This window comes from Podarcis gaigeae (assembly GCF_964106915.1).
Source record: "Podarcis gaigeae genome assembly, chromosome: 1".
Classification (NCBI taxonomy): Eukaryota; Metazoa; Chordata; class Lepidosauria; order Squamata; family Lacertidae; genus Podarcis; species Podarcis gaigeae.
The window spans coordinates 75,403,077-75,427,077 of record NC_139678.1 but is presented as its reverse complement, the minus strand read 5'-3'; the positions used below and the strand labels follow the sequence as shown (position 1 = coordinate 75,427,077).

General features: G+C 40.0%; 1 protein-coding gene across 3 annotated transcripts in view; it reads right to left on the bottom strand.

Moving 5' to 3' along the window:
- MOB2 (MOB kinase activator 2) overlaps positions 1 to 24,001 on the bottom strand; it is a 100,335-nt gene that overhangs the window by 48,930 nt on the left and 27,404 nt on the right. The window contains exons 1-2 of one of the 3 annotated variants that reach the window (XM_083723570.1): positions 3,290 to 3,420; positions 2,305 to 2,382 (exon numbers count right to left, since the gene is read on the bottom strand). The exons of 1 other annotated variant lie outside the window; for it this stretch is intronic. Coding sequence is in view for 1 of the 2 variants with exons in the window: in XM_083723568.1 (XP_083579694.1) it covers positions 3,290 to 3,327 (38 nt within the window). In the remaining variant the exon portion in view is untranslated. Of the gene's footprint in view, positions 1 to 2,304; positions 2,383 to 3,289; positions 3,905 to 24,001 lie in introns of those variants that run through there. One more of the 3 variants, XM_083723568.1, reaches the window with a different exon arrangement.

Sequence of the window (24,001 nt, the reverse complement as noted above, 5' to 3'; positions counted from 1 at the left end):
TGCTGACAAGTTAAAGGTTGGCTGAACAAGAAAAGCTTTTTTCTTTGGCATTGTTTCCATTACATAATGTTATGAGGCCACCTGTGATGAGACAAACAAATTATGAATGGATTTAATTAGATAGATTCTCTCCCCTACATGCACTGCTTAATTTAGAAACCAAGCATTTTTGTTAGAACTAATAGTGCTCAGGCACTGGAAAAACCAGCAATGCTGAACAAGCAAAATAGCACCTGAGCACTAAGATATCAAAAAAGTCACTCCCAGCATGGCAATTGCTCTGCTGTCACAGAGAAGGAGGGTCTCAGGAAAAGGAGACCATCACCCCAGGAGGGTATCTATTCACAGCTATCTATTCACAGAAAGGATGCAATTTAGGGAGGCAAAGTACACACCAATTACAAAACAGGTGATGTTTCTAGCTCCATTTAAGGTGCTCACACTAGTATATAAAGCCCTAAACAACTTAGGCCCCAAATAGCTGGAAGACTGGATCCTTTCCTACAGATCCAATTGGGTCTTAAGATCAGCAGACGGGGACCTCCTTGTAGTTCTGCCAGCCTCAGAAGTTCAAAGGATGGCCCTCGAAAGGGGAGGTAATACAGTTTTTGTTGAATGCTGAAAATGTACCTCTCTACTCTGGTCTTTGACAACTGAGATGTGTGTTTTCACACCCACCCTATTCTTGTGACTGTAATTTGTTCAATCTTTTTTTTATTGCTGAATTTTAAATTGTTGCAACCCACCCAGGACATACTAGTAAAGAGCAGGTAATAAATGTATTATTAGTGGTGGTGGTGATGATTATGTCAGTTGCCTGGCGTGAAGGTTGCACATATCCTCACTTGCTGGATCATCACTTGGTTGTAGTGAGTGGGCTTGGATGTTCCTATGATCCTTGTGAGCAAAGCCATCAGGAATCTCATGCTCCCAAGGCCAGGCTTCCTCAACCTCGGCCCTCCAGATGTTTTGAAACTACAATTCCCATCATCCCTGACCACTAGTCCTGCTAACTAGGGATCATAGGAGTTGTAGGCCAAAAACATATGGAGAGCCAAGGTTGAGGAAGCTTGCCCAAGGTGGTAAGCCAAGGGGGAGGAGCTAGACAAAGAATGACTCAAGAAGTCCTCAACAGCAGAACAGGTGGCATGTTACAACAGCTGTGAAAGCGGATGAAGGTTGCAGCAGATAAGAATCTACTAGTTGTGTGACCCTCATGCCATCGGAATACAGCCTTACTACGTGTTGGTCAGCATGCACTGATCTACACACATAAAACAAATTCACACACAGGCATCTTCCAAAAACCCATCCAAAACCCAACCCCCAAAAAGTCCCATGGCAATCAGCAAATGGTAAGTGGCAGGATCATGAAATCTGGAAGTCCCTAGTCATGAACCGGCACATAGGTGGTGGATACAGATTCAGTCGTCCTGACTCAAGGAATGAGGCAGTTTAGTATCTCGGCAGCTGTATCCACAACTGCTCAGTCCTATTTAGGATGCACTCTGCTCACCCCGAAAAGGGGGAAGGGCTAGAAAAGGTGCCCTAAACACAGTCTGCCTCCCTTTTTCCCTGACTGGATTACCATGCCCAGTCAGGTCACCACCACCCAGCAGTCGGAAAGTTAAGATCGTGTTCATGGAAGACAATCTTACTTGGCTAGGAGTGATCAGTCCAGCAGCAGCAGCAGCAGCAGCACATGTCACTCTTTGTGGCCTCAAAGTTCAACTTAAGCAACTCTCTTGTGCATTTCACTGCCTTCTAAGGTCTGGTCATTAGAGAAGCCCCCATTGTGCATTACTATGGTAGCAGCCTATGTGTGGACCTCCTGCATCAAGTAATGAATCTTATCTTTACTTTGTTTCACCAGCAGTTGAATACTTTTCTTTCTCAGTGAGCTTTTAAAGCTGCTATTGTTCAAGTGAATGTCTGTGAGTTTCCCTCCATAATACTGCTACCTGAGTGCTAGAGGGTAGGCTGGGGTGCCTAGCATCCAGCTCACAGGTCAAACCTGTCTGCTAGGCTTCCTCATTTGGCCCACAAGCACATTTTGGGATAGCCACACTTTCTGCCCTTCACCTGATGCCTCATAAAACTTCAAATGTGGGGCACATAAGGGCAGGGCCTGACAGGTGCTGTCAATTTACCGCATCTGCCAAGCCCCCTTGTGCAGCTTCTGTAGTGTCTGAAAACCACCTAGTTGTCAGGATTTAGCAGAAAATCCAATCTAAAAAGTTAGATCAATTGTAGTCAATAGATCTTACAGCAAAAGTGTATTTAGGATTCAAGAGACTAAGAAACCTTGGAAGCTGTTTCTGCACTTTGCCTCACTTTAAGAGTCTTCTCTTTAAAAAGGAATTACTACAATGTTTCCGATATCTACAAAACAATAGCAATGTTCACAATTTATGGCATTAAACAATCTATGTATAAAGTTATCATAGCAAGCTGCTACCAAACACAGGATTCCGCAACATATGGTAATCTTATTCAAAATATTTAAAAGCAAGCTGTTGTCTAGCATGTTCATATCTTCCAGACCTAAGCATTATTAAATATAGCTGTAACTAATTGATATATTCAAGGTAAAACTGGGCTACAAAACTAAGTGTAAAGTGGGAGGGTTTCCCCATGAGCTTTATGTTGTATTTAAAACTCCAAAATGAAATCCAAGATTTCAAGTTAAACTCTAGCATCTTCTTGCACAAGAAAGCACTTTCCACTGCATCAATTTTCTAGGAGTTAAGGAAAAAGCAAACATGTGTTTTTTTAGAAAAAGATCATGTGCAGAAACTTTAAGCATTGTATTAAGAGTTGGGCTCCTTTCAACTAACAAGGCACCTTGCCATTCCTTCACATTTAGGAATCCATGTGCCCAGATGGAAAGCTGGCACTTACTCCTGAAAGACCTAGCTCATCCCGCATAAGTCATGAACTCACAGTTAGACCTTGGGCAAATCACTTTCTCCTTGTCTAAGTTTCCTTCTGTAAATCAGGAACAAGAGTGATCTACCAAATGAGGTATTGTGAGGACATGGAAAAATGGGAAATAGGTTTGCCAAAAAACAAACAAACAAGAATACTCATGCTTTGGTCTTGCTTCAGTTCCCACTAAAAGTCAGTAAATAAATACAGTAAGCAAATATGTGGTCATACTACCAATAGCAATAGAAAAACTTTGGAAAACAACTGTCTTAACTTCACAAACAAATTATACCTTTCCATACCATTTGAGGGGTGGGGGGGGGGAAGTATGAAACAAATGAAAGTGGTTATCATTCCTTACCTATTCAATGTATAGGACCCATTCCTCTTGAGTCTCATGCTTGCAGACAAAAATTTGAGGAAAAAATCCAGAATGGAATCTGCTTGTCCTAGTTTAATGAGAACCGAAGCACCTGTTTGTCAGAAAGTCTTTTGCTGGTCAGGGAACGTCTTTCCTGTTTCACACAGTCATCAGTTGGGAACAATCAGAAACCGCCAATTAGCAGGAAATATAAAGGAAATCAGTTCAGGCAAAACAAGAGCCTGAGGATGTAAAATACTCCACCTCTTTACAAGCAAAACCCTCAAAACCTTTTCCAAAAAGGAGCAGAATTTGGCAGCTGAAGCAAAGCAAAAGCAAAAGATAAAAAATGTTACGTCCTCTCTAAGTTTCAAAGGATAATGACAAAGATGAATCAAGTTTGCTATGTTTTGCCCTCTTCTAATTAGTCTGAAAGCAGCTTCAGATAGTCCATCTTCCTCTCAAGCCTGCATGACTTATTGCTCAAGTATTTATGACTGCCTAAGCAAAACAAGGCAAATGAGAAAGAAATCAAAGTAGCTGGTGTCCAGATTATTTAATATCACAAAAAAGAGATCAAGCCGCAGACAACCGAGCAGGAGAGTAGGTGGGACAGCTACATTTAACACAAAAAGCAGGCTGATCTCGAGTTTTGCACATGGAAGGGTAGGGTGGGGGCAGAGAGGAAGAAATGCTTCCAATAGTTCAGTCCCGGGCAGGCTGCCCTGCATAAATCACTAGATCACACTGTCTCTGATTAGGCTGCTTAGCTTCTCTTCCTGTACAGCCTGCCGCTCCCTGACTGTTTAGCAATATGCTGTGGACCCACACAATTTCTATAGCACAGAACTATAACTGTTATGTAATGTTCTAAGCATTTTTAAAATGAGACTTGAACTGCAGCACCTGCAGTGGTTCCATAAAACAAGGGCTGCTTCACACTACATGGAGAGCACTTCCAAGGAGGAATATAATGTGAACATGTACACAAATGGTAAATTGTGGTTCTGAGTTTGTATATGCACATTAAGAAGCTGAAGTTGGTTCCCTAGCACATGGAGAAAATATGCAAGCGACAGGGAAAGATGCAAGATCTTCACACAATCGATATGCAGATTTCATCACAATCCCAACATGAATCCCATTCTGCATGGAAATTCCAAATCATATAATATGGACCTCTAAGAGTACAAGAGTAAATTAATTGGACTAGCTTGCTTTTGAATTAAGAAAAACAAGCTCTCAAGCTATTCAAGATTTAGGAGAATCAAAACAAAGATTAAAGGAAAGGCATCTTATGTGCCCAGACTGTTAAGCAACTCAGATGAGTCAGATGTAAGGTTATCAACAGCCTGTGTGAACATCCTATCACTTCATTATTATTTGCTCTGAATACCTGAGGGATTTGTATTTTCACAGGTTTAAACCTAGGATTTTATGTATATACATCTGCAACATAGGGTAGGCATGTAAAGAAATGGACTCTAAATAACATTAATGTGGGATTTTACCATTATGGTCAAATTAATGTATTACATAAGAACCAGAGAGAAGAAAAATTAACTGGAATCAGCAGGCAAGTATGAGCCATTTAAGGAAAGTACTGTATTTTTTCGTGTATCAGACAAGAATTTTATATTTTTAAAATCATGTTAAAAATTGTGGGGTGTCTGATACACAGATAGTGCTTAGGGGGGACGTGGGATTGGTTGCTGTTGTGAGCCGGAGATTATCAGCGGCTATTGGGTGTGTTACTGGTGGCTGCAGCAAGGGCTGGTGTTGATTGGCTGTTGTTGCTGCTGTTGGTTGGCGATCGGTGGCTTCTGCCGGTGAGGGGACAGACGATAGGTGGCTTTTACGGCACGCGCAAGTGTCAGCGCAGATCCAACTGGCGATCTCTCCTTTAAAAAGCTCAACAACTCTGGGCAATCTCCCTTCATTTTCTTAATTTGGAGTCCAGAAAAATAGGGGTCTTCTTATACATGGGAGCGTGTTATACATGGAAAAATATGGTATATAGTACAAAACTGGATGCACCACTGAATAGGAGAATAGGAAACAAGAGGTTGGTGGCATTTCTTTTCACATGTGAACCAAGCCAGTTATCAGCCCTAAATCAGGAAGCTAAAACATAAGCAGACATCTGTTTCTTTGCAGCTTTTACCATATGCAAATACAAAAACAACAAATCTTAGGCAGGAAGTTTCATGATGGAGTAGGTAGGACATATTCTGCAAAACAAAACTGCATATATGGACAAAATGTCAGCACCACTACAACTGATTCTTTAAAAGAACTCATGGATATGGTAGTGCTCCAAGACAAGGCTGAACTCAGAGTTCCCAAAGTGTGCTAGGACAAGATTCTCACACCTGATAAACCATGTGTTAGAGCCACTAGAAGAGTAACCGAACTAAAACAAAGATCAAAATGAGCCTTGGGAGCCATACTTGGAGGACCCTGGAGACAAAGGTCTTAGAAGAAAGTAAAGCTTATAAATGAAAAACTGTTACCCATGAAATCCACCAACAAAATGTCCATTAAAACCAACAGAAGGCTTGGGGGCACACAATGCACACAATACAATTTATAAAAGCTTTCGGAGTGCAAAGAGAATTTGATCCAAAGACACGTAGCTATCCAAACCAGCACCAAACCTTATAGTTGAATTATAAACCAAATTAGATTAGATTATAACTGCATTTAAATTAAACCATAAAAAATAAGGGCTGTTTAGATGCTGCTTCATGCCCAGAATGAGGCTAGGGAAAAGCTCTGGGCTCCTGCACTGCTTTCCCTGTCCATTTGTGCGCGGGCAGGAAGAGAATAATGAGTGGACCAGGAAATCAAGTCTTGCATGACTTAATCCCAGAGGTCAAAGTAGCATCTGGTCACGCCTCTGGGATTTCTGCACTAGCAGGAGCTTTATGCTCCTGATACAACTCCAATGGTGGAATTTACATGAAAGAAATTATACTAAGTCACTTCTGTTTTCAGGTGTTAAGAACCATTAGCTTGGGAAGAGGGGCACATGGGAGGTACAAGCTTGTACATGTTAAAACTTACTTCTCCCCGCCCCCCCACCAAGCTAAATGTCTCACTTCCCCCTTAAGGTTCAATTACACAGTACACTATTTTAAGTAAGTAATGTCTAAAATTGTCTTAAAATACATTTAAAATGTTTGATACAACACAGTCTTGGTTCTGTCTGCAAACTTACTTCTGAAACATAGAACAAAACTACCTACAAGCGTGAAACTACTTTAATAAAAACAGAAATATATAAACTGAGATACACAAAATGTCCTTCTTTACCACAACACACAGAGTAACCCCCCCCCCTTTTCAATTTTAGAGATTTGTTAGATGCAGCCATCAACAAAAGCCACAATTAAGAGTCAAGATAAGCATGCTTAACTGCACACTGGACAGTGGCCAAGTTCTTAAATATCCAAATACATGAAGCCACTATTCCTAAGAGATCCAAATTCATAAAGTTACATAAATTGCACATAAAGGGGGAGGAGGAGGAAAGCTTGCAGTTTACTGGAGTATTCCCCCCCCCCCCTCCTGCCGCAGAGAAGGAACAATCAGGTAATTGAGGCACAACATTTGCCCAGATACAGGAAGCGACTGTTCAGCTTGCCAATTTGCTCCACCCAAGTCCTCCCAAGCTGGTATAAAAGGCTTTGCTGCAAAATATAGCCAGTGACACAATCTAGGAGGAGGAAAGCTGTGGAGGGAGAGCAAGAGATGTGAGTTCAGGAAGAAAAAGCAATGAGATTTGCTTTAGCTGATATTTGCAGTGACCAAAAAGAGTAGCAAACCCTCCAGAAAAATACTTGGATGGACACTTACACCCCACCTGATCTGAATAGCCCTCGAGGACAGGCGCACACGCACGCGCGCACACACACACGATAACCAAAACTGCTTTGCTACTCTAGCTCAATCACCTGAAGCAGGAGAACAGTTCAATCCTCCACACTGCACGGAGGGCTTGTACCCTACGTGCAGACCAAAGAGTGAGCAGAAAAGAACGCCAAGAATGGGCAGAAAGTTTATTAGTATTTACTGGAAGTTCCAAATGATTTGAAGTAGATCAAAAAGGGTTTTCTGTCTCCAAATTGTCTAATAATAGCAACTAAAAAATTGTTTGGGCAAATCAGGGGTGGATTTTTATGTGAGAGACCGTTTCCCCTTATATGAACCTGCTGCCTGGGCTCTGAGATTTTCAGCGAAGCCCTTCTCTCAGTCCCACCACCATCACAGGCAGCCTTGGTGGAGAGGGCCTTCTCGGTGGCCGATCCCAGAGTTAGGACATTAGACTGGCTCCAGCCTTGCTGCCCTTCTGCCAGCAGCTGAAGACCTTTCTATTCCAAGAGGAATTTTGGAACTGAGGAAAATGTGGTGTGTCTATTGTTATTGTCTGTGTTTTTAATGGATCTTTTTATAGTCTTTGAATTCTATTAGTGTTTAATTATATTAATGAAAGACTTTTCCATGTTTTTAGCTTGTTCTAGTAAGTCTCCTTGAGTCCCATACTGGGAAAAAGATGGGATATAAATAAATACTATTACCACTACTATTACTACAATACTAATAATAATAATTTCAACACCAAAACCTCATAGAAATTGCCCTGCTTGATTCAGGGCAGAGCAGCTGTGCATAATTTTCCCATGAAAAGACATACTACAAAGGGTTATCTTACGTATTTTTACTCTCATGGGGACAATGCCAAATAGGAAAATGACCCATGGTGGGGCGACCTCCCCAATTAATGCTCTGTTTAGCTCTGCAGCTGGCTTTCACTGCATGCACAGAAGTTACATACAGTAAGATGTAGTTTGACCAGGAGTGCTTTTTGCCAACTACTTTTAACATACCAACTGCATCCCTTCCTACATAAATCATTCATTCTCTCATTCTCTCCATGTAATGTACTTGACACTGGGCTGCCCTGAAGATCAGCTGATTGTTAATGCCTGCAAACACTATTTCAGGCCAATCACATCTTTCCCCCGTCCCACACCTGACATCATTCATAACATACCATAAGTTTAGGTCATGTAGGTATAACTTGGTCAAAATGCTCTCATCAGTCAAATGGTGAGGCCTGGTGTGACTAATTGGGCCCACAGGTGAGACGTTTCACACTGCTGCATTATGTCTTGGTGGGAAGAGGTTTGAAAGCAAAATGCCAGAAGGTAGAGAGGAACGCTAGCATTCAATACACACCTTCTAGGCAGGTACATAATGAAGGTAGTCCCACGTTTTTAAATGTATTGACATGTCAATTTTTTAATACATGGAAATGCTATTTCCCTTTTTTACAGTTGTTCCAAAAGGTGGTATTCACCTAAGTTTTACTTTGAGTAAGCCCACTGAAATCAATGCATCTGATGAACCAAAGGATTTGTGGGTTTTTTGCTACTCTAGTTACATCTGGCCCAGTATATTTTAGAAGTACTGTCATTTTAATGCTGAAAAATTTCCATTATATCTAGTCTTCCTTTACACCCCATGAATATATTTTTCATAGATGTTACATTTTCTGAATTACATGTGATCCAAATCCCTAGTCTCTCCACAGAATCAAGTAGCAGCCTATTTTCTTCTGTTGCAGTCTTCTCAAGATTAAAGCCCATCTGTCTTAATATCAGAAAATTACACTAAAAACTCTTAACATATTTAAAAGTTTCTGAAAATAATTTACACACACATGAAAATTAAATGAGTTCTCCTTTCATCCCATCTTAAAGCTTTGTATTTCCCTCTTCTTACTGCTTCTGCTAGGAATTCTCTGGGTTCCTACCTGCTTGCAGTCCTCAGACAGACCCACAGAAAGATAACTTATACTTTGAACAAGGATCCCTTCACATATATCTTGATAATGAGCTTGTAAAGCCATGCTCCTGTTTACCAACAGGAAGGCAGCCCCAGCTGAGAAGCCTTACAAAGTCATCGTCCCCAATCATCCATTTTAGGCATAATTAAAATAAAATAGGGCATTATATATCACTGGTGTCCAGAGCAGCCCAAAGGGATCCACAAATATACACAGCTATGGAACCTAAAAGGTGATTGCCCTTTGGTGGGGGCTGCCAAAGGGAAAATAACTTTTTGGAGTGATACCAACCAGAGCTCCAGAACAGCAAGAGAAGCAGCTGGAATATATTACTGTTCTTCTTGATATCATTAAATTGAATATGTAATTGTAGTGCTTCATGCTGCGTTTTTGTTGTTTATCATTGTAAGCCACTTTGAGTATTTTAATAAAAAGCAAAGTATAAATACTGCATCTAAAATCTAGAGATTGCAAGAGATTCACAAAATTCCAGTATTCTTCATACTCAGAAGCAAATCCCACTGAATTCAATGGACCTCACTCCCAGGCTAAATGTACATAGGATTGCAGTCCCTTTGTACAGTTTCATCCTCTTTCTGAGCACTGAATAACATTTCCAATCCTATACCATGGGGGGAGGGGGTATGTTTGGTGGGACTAAACATCTGAAAGCAGTTGGCCATGTGGATGTTATCAGGATGATAGTGTTACCGTATTTTTCGCTCTATAAGACGCACCGGACCACAAGACGCACCTAGCTTTTGGAGGAGAAAAAGAAAAAAATATTCTGAATCTCAGAAGCCAGAACAGCAAGAGGGATCGCTGCACAGTGAAAGCAACAATCCCTCTTGCTGTTCTGGCTTCTGGGATAGCTGCGCAGCCTGTATTCGCTCCATAAGACGCACACACATTTCCCCTTACTTTTTAGGAGGGAAAAAGTGAGTCTTATAGAGCAAAAAATACGGTAATCCATTTTGTAAACTTATTACATTCAGTATAGCCCCTATTTGGAGTGGCTACAATATGAGAGTTTTCCATGTGGACTCAGTTTTAGTCTCTAAGGCATCCTATAGCAAGAATGCATTGCGATACTGGAAGAATAGAAAATATTTATTCTCATTCTTGCTGCTACAAGAACAAGGCTATGCAGCTCTCATCATCCCTTCCATGCCTCAAATGCTTCCTGTCTCCAGTGCAGTTTATTTTTAGCCCTTGGAATTTCTTTCTATATGTTCCAGGAACAAACCATCCATCCTTCATCCAGATGGCAGACTTCAGTTAAGGGATCCAAAGCCTTAAATAGAGTGTTTCCCTGTATTTACTTTTTCCTACACTGCTGCTCACAATGTGACTGGGAAAGTGTCATACAAAAAATGCTTCACTGCACTGTAGATATGTTTAACATTTCTTTCAATTTCCTTTCGTAAGAGACGTTCTTCACTTGCTTATGCTGTTAACAGCTTTGGGTCTTCTTTTGGGGGGGGGGGGAAACAGGGTGTACATATTAACAACCTGGCTAATATATATAGGGAGTATTCTAGCCAATACTGGATGATAAGCAACATTCTGTGAATAGAAGTAACAGTCTGCCCATTCTTACCCTACAGTTCTCACACATACAAATCTATTCCAAAGAATTTCTCTCCCCCCCCCACCCCCAAGATTCTCTGGGGCAATGAGGGGAAGGAGAGGAAGGGCATACCCCACTGCACAAGTAGAAATTTGGTCCACTCAAGGACGGACAATAGAATATCACCATCTGATAACAAAAAATGTGAATATTCCACTGTGATAGGCACCAAGAATCCATGGTGCTTTAATATGAACACTTTCCCAAAACGTAAGGACAAAAGTCAGTCATTTAGTCAAAAGCATCTTGTGCCCTCATCATTATCAATCAGAAAGCAATTTTATACATTTTATTCAGCCATTTCAGAGATGTTTAAAGGTTGGATTGAGAAGTAAAGTCTGCATATTAGTATTCCATGCACATCACAGCACATATTATGTTTTATGCCAATACAGACCCTCTCTCTTCAGACATGTATCAACAAAAGGAATATCTTGCATTGACCAACCCACAGCAGAATGGATAACCTCTCAGGTTGCATCTCTCAACATTGCTGCCACCTCTGCAGCCCAAACAGGAGAATATTGAAGCCCGGTGTTCTCTTCTGGTGCCTTTCCCATTTTTCCTTCATCACTATACAACTTTTCCTGCAGCTTAAAGCAGCACATCTTTGTTTGAACAGTGGAAAAAGTAAATTATCTTATACCGCTATCAATGAACTGAGAGATGATGTCCAAGTCAGCGAACCTTAATTAGTTTTATCATGTCACTCTCCACTATAATATCCTTAAAGGCAGGTGTTGCCGTTCATATTCTGAAGTGCCATCAGGCAGACACGGAGAAAAGAGTATCCAGTGTCAAGAAAAGCAGGTTATTCAAGCAGCTAATCCAGTTCTAATGCAGGTCAACTGCTAATTCTTGCAGCAAAGAAGAGTGTCTTAGCTTTAACAATGGCTATAGATCATGGGTAGGCAAACTAAGGCCCGGGGGCCTGATCTGGCCCAACCACCTTCTAAATCTGGCCTGTGGACGGTCCAGGAATCAGCGTGTATTTACATGAGTAGAATGTGTCTTTTTATTTAAAATGCATCTCTGGGTTATTTGTGGAGTATAGGAATTTGTTCATTTTTTATATATATTTTTCAAAATATAATCCGGCCCCCCACAAGGTCCGGGACAGCGGACCGGCCCCCTGCTGAAAAAGTTAGCTGACCTCTGCTATAGATGACCATTAGAACACTGCTCAAGGCAATGAGCATGACAAAATCTTGACCCCTTCTATCTATTCTGACATTTTATAAAATGTCTATTTTACTTCACAAACAATTCTTGAAGCAGCTCAAATGAGAGTTACAAAACTATGAATCAAACAGTTTTAAATGAATACACAGACATTGATGAATTATCTGATAAGGTTATCTATCAATGGCTTCTAGTCATGATTGCTTTATACCACCTCAGTATTGGAGATGGCATGCCTGTAAGTAAAGAACTTGGACAATATGAATGGGGAAAGTGATATTGCACTTATGACCCAAGTGCTGGTTTCTAATAGGCATCTTGTTGGCCACTTTTGGAATAGGATGCTAGACTAAACGGGCTTTTGGTCTGATCCAGCAGGGCTCTTGTGTTCTTAATAGAAGGCTACATACTTTTAGATTGTGATGTTTGCTAGTCCCAGCTCTCTTGGGATTTTTTAAAGCTTTGGTGTGTTACTGTGTTGTATCCATTGGGTTGGTGAGTGCAACCCTTCTTGCACAACAGGGCTTTCCTAGCTCACCCACTACAGCTGCAGGCCCCTCAAAAGACATCTCTCAGACTCTCTGGGACAACATGGGGGCTGCAGTGTGACAGGGAAATTGGGAGAATTCAGAACAGCTGCTTTCTATGAGCAGAAATGCCTTTCTGCTCTCACAAGACTGATTTATATGCTTGTGGGACATTTTGAATGTGTTTGGAGAGGGAAGTGCAGGTTTAAATAAATACTAGCTTGCTTACTTCTTTATTTCTAACATTTCTAGACTGCCTTTCTAAAAATGTAATCAAGCTAGAAATCATAGATTGGCTATAAGAATAGTTAGTCTGTTGTCAAAATTTAAATTGTCTGCTAAGCAGAACTATATGGGAAACTTTCCAATGCCCATATGATTTAACATGCTTTGCTTATTTAATAAGCAAGATTTAAGGAGCATGACAGGTAGTTTTGAATCTATATAAACTTCTCAAGTGTTTTTTTCAATGGCCAAAAGTATCTGAATAGAAATGATTTGGGGCCGAGGGGGTGGTGGAAATCAGTAAAGTATACAATGTAGTTTAGATGTTATAGTCAAATAAATAAAAAGCTTTCTTTAGAAATATTTTTTTTTTACAAGGGTTCTTGTAAAAGTTTTAAGTAATGGCTAGCACATGCTCCCTTGTATTGTTTACATTTTTTAAGTGAAGGTTTTGAAAACTGTTCACATAAAATTTTAGAACATTCAAAAAGCTATGCTTTTGTATTTATAGCCGTGCTTCCTAGGGCAATCACCTGCAAAAAAGAGTTAATTTTCACTATGCAACTGTCTAACGTGATTTCAGCTATAAAACTGCTTGGGTATGATTAGTTATGAACTAACCAACGGCACCAGTCCTTTCTTTTCTTACATAGAGAATGTCTCAAGGAAAAGTATAGCAAAAGAAGAAATTCATAGGATTGTACTGTGGGTCCCGTAAGTAATCTATATAGAGAGCTGTCCCAGGTTTAGTATAAAAGATGGAAATATTAGTCTACAATTATCTATCCAATGTACTCTTCTCTCAATCAATCAATACTGGATACTTCCTTCAGGATGTCAAGAATTATTAAACTATGCTAAAATGCAGCAACATGAGTTTCTGTATATTATCACTTCTTTATCTGGACAAATTCTATTGAACGTACTTTCATTCTTTTTCAGACATATCAAGCAGCAGCATTTATTAGCTGCACAGCAAACAATAATAAATGCAAAGATATTTTATGCACAGCTAAAAATGCCTGCAACTGCCTAGAGAGATCAGAACCATGTCTTCAAAGTATGAGCAGACATCACATACTCATGCTTTTCAAGTATTCAGTCTTTCCAACTGTGTTGTCTGATCCATCAATCACATGTCAAACAGGTATCTGAATTGATCCATGCCTCTGATACTTTTTTTTTGCCAACAACTTGCTTTGCATGATTTCCCAATCTCAGGGTCAAAATCCTAGGCACACAGCTGGAAGGTGACCCAATACAGAAGGAAGTAAAGTAGTCTGGAAAAGAAGTGTAATGATACTTCTTTTAACAGACTCTAGACAGTGCTATTTAGTAATACCCAGCTACTGCTAGATGGTCAAGATAGAGTTCTGTTCCTTAAGAGTTTGGTAACAAAGGGTAAACCTTGCTACATATGTTGAAATCCCAGCACACAGGCACCAAGCACTCATAGCACGCTATATCACATATTCCCCACACCACGGCAGCATGTAAACCACATGAACGTTGTGGGGAAAAGTCTGACATGCCAAACTCCAAGGGCTTCCGATAACCACAGGACTCATAGATGGTAGTAAGTTAAGGCAGTCCTATTCAGAGATACTTACCCACTTTTCTCTAGTGCAGTATTATTTTATTTATTTGAAAGCATTTATATACTGCTCGATATTTCAAAAATCTATAAACAGCATTGTCCAGATAGTAACTGTCCTTGCCTTCAGCTGAGCATGTACTTGCAAAGCAACTGTTGTACTACCTATGTAGCTCCAAAAACAAACAAGTGTCTTCTATGGGATTGAGTGAATGATGCATGCAGGATTCAGGGGTGTATATGATGAACGTTTTTTCACTGCCATCAAGTTAGTTAGCTAATGCTATGATTCAAACACTATTGTGCATTTGATATGTGATAAGAAACCATTTTGTAACAAAAGGGCTAAATGTGAAAAGTCACCTACTAAACTTGCTAAGATCAGAATAAATTGCAGTTGCTATACTTTTAGGGTCATACTACATTTTCCATACCCAGGGTTTGCCTGTAATTTGGAATTGGGAAGACATGAACTTCAAACAAGAACCATACACCTATGGTGCCCTCCAGAAATTTTAGATGACAACTCCCATCAACCTCATTCAGCAAGGCAAATGGCCAGGGATGGTAGCAGTTGTAGTGTGAAGGAGGCTGCCTTAGACCAGTAATTCAAGCAGAAGTATGTCAATAATGTTCAACAAGTAGTAGTAGTCGTAGTAGTGGTAGTAAACTCAAGGAAAAACTTGAAGAAACTGATGAAATTGTACAGAATCATCCAAATGGTGAAAAACTAAAGAGCGTTTAGTAAAGCAAGACCTATACTAAAAACTCATACCAGCAACAGATAAAGAAATAAAAAAAATAAAGTTATTGTCAGAAAGCTGTGTGTTTGGCCAGAAAAACATATATAAACACTCAGAGAAGAGTATACTATTTAAGAAATACACAGGAAGGAACTTATTCAGCTTGTATAATGCTCAAATGTTATATACACAAAATTGTCCTCTCCACTGCCAATGAGTTCTGTAGGAAATGGGACTTAGCTTTTGCTTCCTCATTTGCTCTAACTACTTATTATGTTGTTCCTGCTTGAAGTTGAATCCCTTCTCATATGAGAGCTAGGCTGCAGTTAGCAGCTTACAAATGGTTACCCTCAGGAAGTGAGTGGGCTTCTGTATTAAAGTTTCTATTTTAATACTGCATACCAAAACTTATTCAAAGCAAGCAACTATCTTCTGCCAACGAAGAAAACAGTCTCTTCCAAACAACTGTGCTCTTTAACTGTCCTCTATCATTTAGACTGCTCTGACATACTTGGTGTATTTGCCATACTTTGATGTATGGGTCTGAGCAATGCAACTCTCCACAAATGTACCCCAAATGTGCCTCCCGCTCGCTGCCTTCCTCCACCAATGCATTTCTATTCCTCTAAACAACAATAATGTACTAACTTTAACATAATTTTAAAAAATGCTTTTAAAGGAGTTTTTATAGAGGCAACCTAAGCCTAGACAAACTTCCAGTGAACTCATAGGTGACACTGTATGAACCACTCAGCTAAGTTTTAAGGCACAGATGGAGAACCTGCGGGCCTCCAGATGATGTTAGATCTTTGAACCCCAGGCAGCATAGCCAATGTTCAAGAATTAGGAGTGTTGTAGAGTCCCACAACTTCTGGAGGGCTACAGCATCTCTGCCTTAAGGATTTGATAATGAACAAAAGGAAAGAAAATTCTGTAGCCACTGATATGATGCACTGAAGAGTTCAAAAGATGGCATTGACATCTGAAATTCAGTCCAGCAGACACTGACTAGTAAACGTCAAGGTCATGCCAGCAACCACAATGCTTATAAGGGAGGTTAAGCAGAACCATAGAATTATCTCACACCCTTCTATTTGTTTTCAAGTCCTACCAAAAGAATATTAAATACAGTATTCAGTTCTCTCCAAACTTGAAGGAATAAATGAGGATATTAACTGCTTACCTTCCTGATTCTTGCAACAAGACTATCTACAACTCAATGCTGGAAGACCGTTCCCGATTTCAGTATTACAAACTGGTAGAACAATGCTTGCAACTCTGCTCTTCAGGAAAAAACTTACATGGCATGTCAGATTCCTAAAGGGAAAGGCAAAACCAGGCTCATTTGTGGCTGGGATTTGTGGTGGGATTCTTAGACTTTGCTAAAAACCATCAAATACACCCACCTGTTCAGCAGCCATGGACATCTGGACAAGTAACTTGCTCTATTCTCACCTTGGGCTGAAGAAACAAAACCATAATCCTTCTCCTCCTCATTTGATCCTCAACATTTTACTTGTCAACTTAACCATACTGATACTTTATATCGTCTGTATCATAGTATGGCAAAGTTATCAATAGCTGTTGCAGCCTTGTGCCTAATGCTTGTTTTTCTGTTAATGTATTTACAAAACATGAAATTCTTAACATTCTTTAAAAAAAAAAGATTGGTGGCACTATTATTAATATGTGGTCAAAAGAAATATGAGTTTACAATTATACCCAAGTAACTATTACTAGAGATAATTCTTTAAGAAGCTGAGTCATGCCACTAAACTGACCCAGGTAAATGAAGCATGTAAAAAATTATGGCTCCGATATCCCACACCTCTGAAACTTTGCCCTGGAAATATTACTACCTCCCAATTTTGAAAAAGCTCTTCTCAAGACCCCCAGGTGAAGTTAATACATGCTCATACCTGTCTTACTCTTTCACCAGTCAGTCATTACAGGAAGAACAGATACAAAGATTCCATTCCAGTGAAACAGTGAGCAGGGAATTTCCAACACTACTGATGTGAAGATTTATTATATTGATTTTGATCCCCATCAAGTCATGAGGCATAAAAATAAAAGGAAAATGGTGTAAGAATTTGGGGGGCACTGGCCAAAAGGTACTTGAAAGTCAAATAAGCTATGAGAGGCAAGAAAAAAACCTAAAGGCTTGTCCAAATGAAGAGAACAAAAAGGAACACAAACTCTGACAAAAAAAAGTGCAAGCAGACAGAAAAGGGTGCTTTAAAAGACTTTGAAGAACACATTGGCGAAAACATTAAGTAAGACCAACAGCGAGTTCTTTAAATATAGGGCTGCCATAGACAAACCCCAAAGTTGTTGAGCACCATCTTTCAGACATGGCAGCCCTATTTAAATATATTAGTAGCAGAAAACCCTTCGGGGAGGCATTTGGATCCTTGAATGACAAGGGAGTAAAAGGAGTTGTAGAGGAAGATAAAGAGATTATGGAGAAGTGAAATGATTTCTTTGCATCTGTTTTCAGTGGCAGATACCAGTGCCTGAAATAACTTTTCTGGAGAAGGGTCTGAAAAACTAAGACAGACAATGGTGATGAGAGATGAACTTCTAGGCCTAATAGATAAAATAAAAACCAACAAATTGCTGGCTCCAGGTGACATCCACCCAAGGGTCCGCAAGGAACTCAAATGAGAAATTGCTTCTCATTTGTCTTCTAACAAAAATATGTAACTTGTTCATCGGATCAGTCTCCATACCTGCGAACTAGAAAATTGGCAATGGACCCTCAATTTTTAAGAAGGGATCTAGGGAGGGGGGTGGGTTCCTGGAAAATACAGGCCAGTTAGTTTAATATCTCTCCTTGGAAAATTTGTGTAAAGTATTTTTTAAAATAAAATAACCAAGCACACAGAGAGGCAAGCCCTAGTGAAGCAGAGTCAGCATGACTTCGGCAAGGGAAAGCCATGTCTCACAAACCTATAAGAATTCTTTGAGAGTGTCAATAAGCATATAGATAGAGATGATCTGGTTGACATAATATACTTGAACTTTCAAAAAGCTTTTGACAAAGTACTTCACCAGTACTTCACCAAAGATTCCCAAGTAATCTTAGCAGTCAAGGAATAAGATGAGAGGTCCTCTTGTGGCTCAGGAATTGGTTAAGCTGCAGGAAACAAAGAGTAGGAATCGACAGTTCTCCAAATGGAGAGAAGTAGAAAGTAGAGTCCCCCAAGGATCAATATTAGGACCTGTGCTTTTTTACTTATTCTTAAATGATCTAGAGTTAGGAGTGAGCAGTGAGGTAGTCAAGCTTGTTGATGAAACTAAATTGTTCAGGGTTGTTAAAACAAAGAGATTGTGAAGAGCTCCAAAATGAGATCTCCAAACTGAGTGAATGTGCAGTAAAATGGCAAATGCAATTCTATGAAAGCAAGTGTAAAGTGATGTATGTTGGAGCAAAAAATCCTAAATTCACACACACACTCATGGGGTCTGAACTGGAGGTGACGGACCAGGAGTGAGACCTTGGGATCATAGTAGATAGCTCAAAGATGTCAACCCACCATTTGGCAGCTGTGAAAATGGCAAATTCATAAAGAAAGGAACTGAAAATAAGATTGCCTATATCATAATGCTGTTCTATAAATCCATGGCGCGAGCACATTTGGAGTACTGTGTTCAGTTCTAGTCACCCCACCTTAAAATATTCCAATGATCAGTGCTTTCAGTTATTAATGGCGATGGATCACCACTTGCCACACATAAGCAAACACCTTCATACTCATTTGGAAACATGCGAACAAAGGGAGAATATCACTAAATACTGTTACCTAAAGCACTGGCTTAAGGGACGCGGGTGGCGCTGTGGGTAAAACCTCAGCACCTAGGACTTGCCGATCACATGGTCGGCGGTTCGAATCCCCGCGGCGGGGTGCGCTCCCGTTGTTCGGTCCCAGCGCCTGCCAACCTAGCAGTTCGAAAGCACATCCGGGTGCAAGTAGATAAATAGGGACCGCTTACCAGCGGGAAGGTAAACGGCGTTCCATGTGTGCTGCGTTGGCTCGCCAGATGCAGCTTGTCACGCTGGCCACGTGACCCGGAAGTGTCTGCGGACAGCGCTGGCTCCCGGCCTATAGAGTGAGATGAGCGCACAACCCTAGAGTCTGTCAAGACTGGCCCGTATGGGCAGAGGTACCTTTACCTTTACCTTTAAAGCACTGGCTTGTATCTGTGTGTTTACAACCAAAACATTTCAGGCATGTGTTAAGCACCATTTATGAAAATTCACTGCCGCACTTCAACAGGAAACAAAGTTATGAAGAACATTACTTACCATGCTATCAATATTATTCAATACAAAAAGCAAAGAGGCAACTTGTTCATTGCTTTGTCTTCCTAACATTAGGAATTCAAACACTTCCGTGACTTAAAAGGGAGCATTTTGGTTCAAATTGTTTTACTGGCTATGCTAGGTTTTAATCTTTCCCCCCAAAAGAAATGGAAACTCCCCCAAAAGGTGGGAACTCTCAGTCATTTCAGTAGTGTTATTCAATTGAGAAAGGATTAAATAACCTTGCTTTAAAACAGGGAGCGTGCCCCATCTTGTGGGAGACATCTGCAATTACAACTGAGGAAATTGCTTTTATAAAAGAAGTATGAAAGCCAGACTACATACCGTATTTTTCGCTCTATAAGACGCACCAGACCACAAGACGCACCTAGTTTTTGGAGGAGGAAAACAAGAAAAAAATATTCTGAATCTCAGAAGCCAGGACAACAAGAGGGATTGCTGCGCAGCGAAAGCAGCAATCCCTCTTGCTGTTCTGACTTCTGGGATAGCTGCGCAGCCTGCATTCGCTCCATAAGACGTACACACATTTTCCCTTACTTTTTAGGAGGGAAAAAGTGAGTCTTATAGAGCAAAAAATACGGTATCTTGTCTTAACACAGATCTTCAAATAGTGCCTTGGTCTCATTGGATTTTACAAGTATCTTAGGATCCAGAGGACTGACACACACACACACATAGCCAAGAATAACTTCTTTTTGCTAGAGTTCAACTATACTGTAAAATCGGGGTACAGAGACTCATCATTCTGATTTTATTAAGTATTGCACCTCTTGCATTTTGCTAACATATTACCTTACTGAGTAGAGTGGTTTCATGCTGTAGTCTACAAAACAAAGGCACAAAAATGGTCTTAAGGTGCCACAGAACTCATAAAAATTGTTTCTGCAGGCATGTTATAACTGCAGGCCTCCCATTTGAGAGATAAACAGAAAATTGATACATTCAGATTCATTTTTTTACTTGGACACAGATAAAGCTCAAAAACATCCTGTATTGTAAATGTGCTAGTTTTATTGTTTCCTGTCTCTAAAAATAGTGGGTGCTGCTGTCTTAAGCATAAAGAAGGCAGATAAGTTAGATATCAATTAACAGAGATTTTAATTTTAATATAAAATTCATTTGTTCCCATTTTGCCCTATTTTATTTAGATAATTATTCACCTTGATGGGGTTCATTATTGGAACCTTAATGAAAGAATACAGGATACCAATTCATTTATGTAGCTATTAAAAATGTTGGAATCTTATCATTTTAAATAGTACCAGGATACTAAGGGCAAATGTTCCACTGCACTGACAAGATGCCCGGTAGACATTAGTCACCACCACAAGCAAATTTACAATTTGCACAGAAGGGAACATGCACTGGAAGGCAAATCAAAGCTATTTAATATTTAGGACCAACTTTTTCAGGCAGAATGCAAATCCACTATTATATGTACCTGCATATTTTAAAAAATTCTCATCTGCTTGATTCACGTTGTGCTCTCTCTACTTTGATCTGTGCTCTGGGTTCTGTCTGAGTTATGGTCTATACAACAAAGCTCTGTTCTCCCCATTCACTATAACGGGGTATCTAAAATGGCTATTATTATTCTCCTTTGGTCAAAGTGAATGAAATTTATTGGTACAGGAAAACCTCTACAGTGTTTTAAACCTCCCAAATTGACAGCATTTTGATTTTTTAAAAAACAAAGGAGAAGTTTAGGAAAGGAAAGGTCAAACGAAAGGTCTGTTTGATTTTTCTGCCAGAATTGGATGCAATATGAAGACATGGTCACCTCTTCTGAGATGAAGCCTACCAAATTTCAGAGATAGCTGGCTCCCCAAGTTTAAGATGTGAAACAAGTTTCATTAAAATTTCAGATGAAAAACACATTTCCTCCTATTATTTAAGCAGTTTAATACAAAAGCAAAATACCAATGTAACAAATCACAGTGCCAGAGTTTTCAAAATATGAATATAGTAATTCCAGGCAATATTTCTCCTAAACAGATTAGTTTTAGTGTGGATGATTCCCATAATGAGAGAAAATACAAATGAGACAAGAGAACAGAAAGTGCTAATTCATTACTAGGAGAATAAACCAAGTGTTGGGAAATGGAAACATGAGAAGGGGGAGTAACACAAACAGATGGAAGCAAAGTTTTTAAGTAGTATTAGACACCCCCCCAAAAAAAGAGTGTATCATATTACAGAGTAGAGATTACGATAAGAACATTTTGAAAAGTACTTTTTTCATGCTTCAGTAAATCAGACAAGTAGTGTAGGTTGTGTCTGCAAAATAATTAACATTTGGATTTCCAAGTAAAGGGATCTAATACCACCAATAATTTCCTAGCTGGAAGTAGCAACAAAACAAGCAGAGGTCATGGCCAATGTTATTTGTGACAACTGTTGCCACCCTTCCTTGTACGATGTAGGCATTTCAGTTCAGTACTTAACAAAGGATAGTCCAACTTCAGTCCCTACATATTCTTAGTGTGTATATCCATATATTGCAGGCAAGTGTTTGTGGATGATTAGTATTGTATCAGGTTTTCCAAATACAGTGGAACCTCGGGTTGCAAATGTGATCCGTGCGGGAGGCATGTTCACAACCCGCAGCGCCATGTCTGCAAACGCACGGGTTGCGATTCGGTGCTTCTGTGCATGCACCGAAACCCGGAAGTAACCTGTTCCAGTGCTTCCGGGTTCAGCGTGGTGCACAACCCGGAAACGCGTAACCTCAAGCGTCTGTAACCCGAGGTACCGCTGTATGTCACTGTTATTTCCTTTTTAGCTTACAAGAAAAAAGGTGTAAAATAACTATTTTAGAAACAAAAGTTTCAAACCAAGTAACTGGAGTAGCTAAAGATTCAATCTTCTGTTTTATAAACTGTATCTTTAGTGTTACGTTTTAGAGCATCAAGGAAGAATAGCTCTTGAACATTCCTCTTCAGCAAAAAAGGAGATTAAAACAGGATTGCAAATAGACATCTGTGCTGAGTAAAAGATAATCAAACAAGGAACCTGTGGATTTCTGTATGCCATTAAAAATGAAGTATATGCGAACAAATGGTCTAATAATTTAGTTGTTCCCTAAACAAGGGGCATGTCTGAAGGCAAACTCAAACTGTCCATAATGAAGGTAAAAGCACATGAGATATCGAAAACACAGAGGAACATGTCACTTTGGAAGTGCTGTTTCTGTTGTCTCAAGAAGCTTGGAAAGTGAATTTTCATCCTAAATTCAGAATTCTCAAGCTGGAAGCATTTAGCAGGCCAATTTTCAGACACAATGAGAGCCCGGCCAACACACTTGGGCATGTTTGCATAGTTACAGGCAGACTTCACTCCTGAAAGAGTATCCAAACACATCCAAGTCTCCTAACACTGAGCAAATCCACAAGGAAGCATGAATAAATGGCTAGCTACAAAGGGTGCAGTATGCCTGCAGCCCTCTGCTGACTGAGTCATCAGCAGGTTAGCTGCTTAAGAGAAGCAGACTAAGCTATTCCAAAAGACCTAATTCCAAGAGGTACAGGATTCAACTAATTCGCAGCATACATTTAGTGCATAAAAGCTTACAAAACAAGGCTGATTCTGGCAGTTTACAGCATTTAGCATCTCCTGTTTGGGTTTTTGTAAAGAAAAGAATCCAACAACATTAACATTAGAATCACTGCTTACCTAATATTTTCCTGCCTACTACAAGATACTCTGGGTAGGATTCACCTAATGAAGTTGGGTCAGTGTGAAGGCATCTGCTTGCGCCATGGGACTTCCTCCCCTCTATTGCCAGGGGAGATCATTCTGCCTGGCAAGCTGCAATGTTCAGAATGACAGAACATTCACCAAAGCAAAAAAGTTGAATTCCACCCTCCAATGCCTCCTAGCTAGCTTAGAGGAACAAGAGACAATGTACAGGCCCACCTTTTAATGCAATGATGTGTGTATAAAATTTCTGTCCAGGCAGGCAAGTTATAGAGACAAAGCATCAAAGAAGATACACTTTCTCTTTCTAGGTCTGCTTTAAGGTTTCTCATAAAGAAAGAACTGCTATACATTACTGGTTTATCTTGGTCTACTCTATCGTACATGAAAGAAACGCTGTAACTAATTAGGGATTGATGAGTTGGTAATGCCATGAGTAAGCACAATGAATGCAAATACATTTAGGCTGCTACTTTTAAAAATAATAATTCACAGCAGTTCCATCCCCTGTACATTATCTGCTACAAATTAATTACCAAAGAAATTTACATTCCAAAACCAAGCCTAAAGTCAGACTGAACTGGAGGTAAACAATCAATTTCATTCAGAATGTCCTGGAACCACTAAATCCATGCAGTGCCTTTAGCACAGGCATGTCCAAAGTCCATTTGGTTTAATCCGGCCCCTGTGGCATCTTATTTCCTGGGGTAAAATCCTAAAAAAAGGAAAAAGGTCAACAACTTTGGTCGGCCCTGTGGCTGACCCCCCCACTTCATCAAATCTGGCCCTCTTTGAAAAACGTTTGGACACCAATGCTTTAGCAGGATTCAGAAGCAGCATCTCTCACTCCAGCAGTTTGCATAAGGGACTCTGCAGTGTGTGGTTGGGTTGCTATTTACATCAACAGGAGAACAAATTTTCTAAGTTCCAACAATAT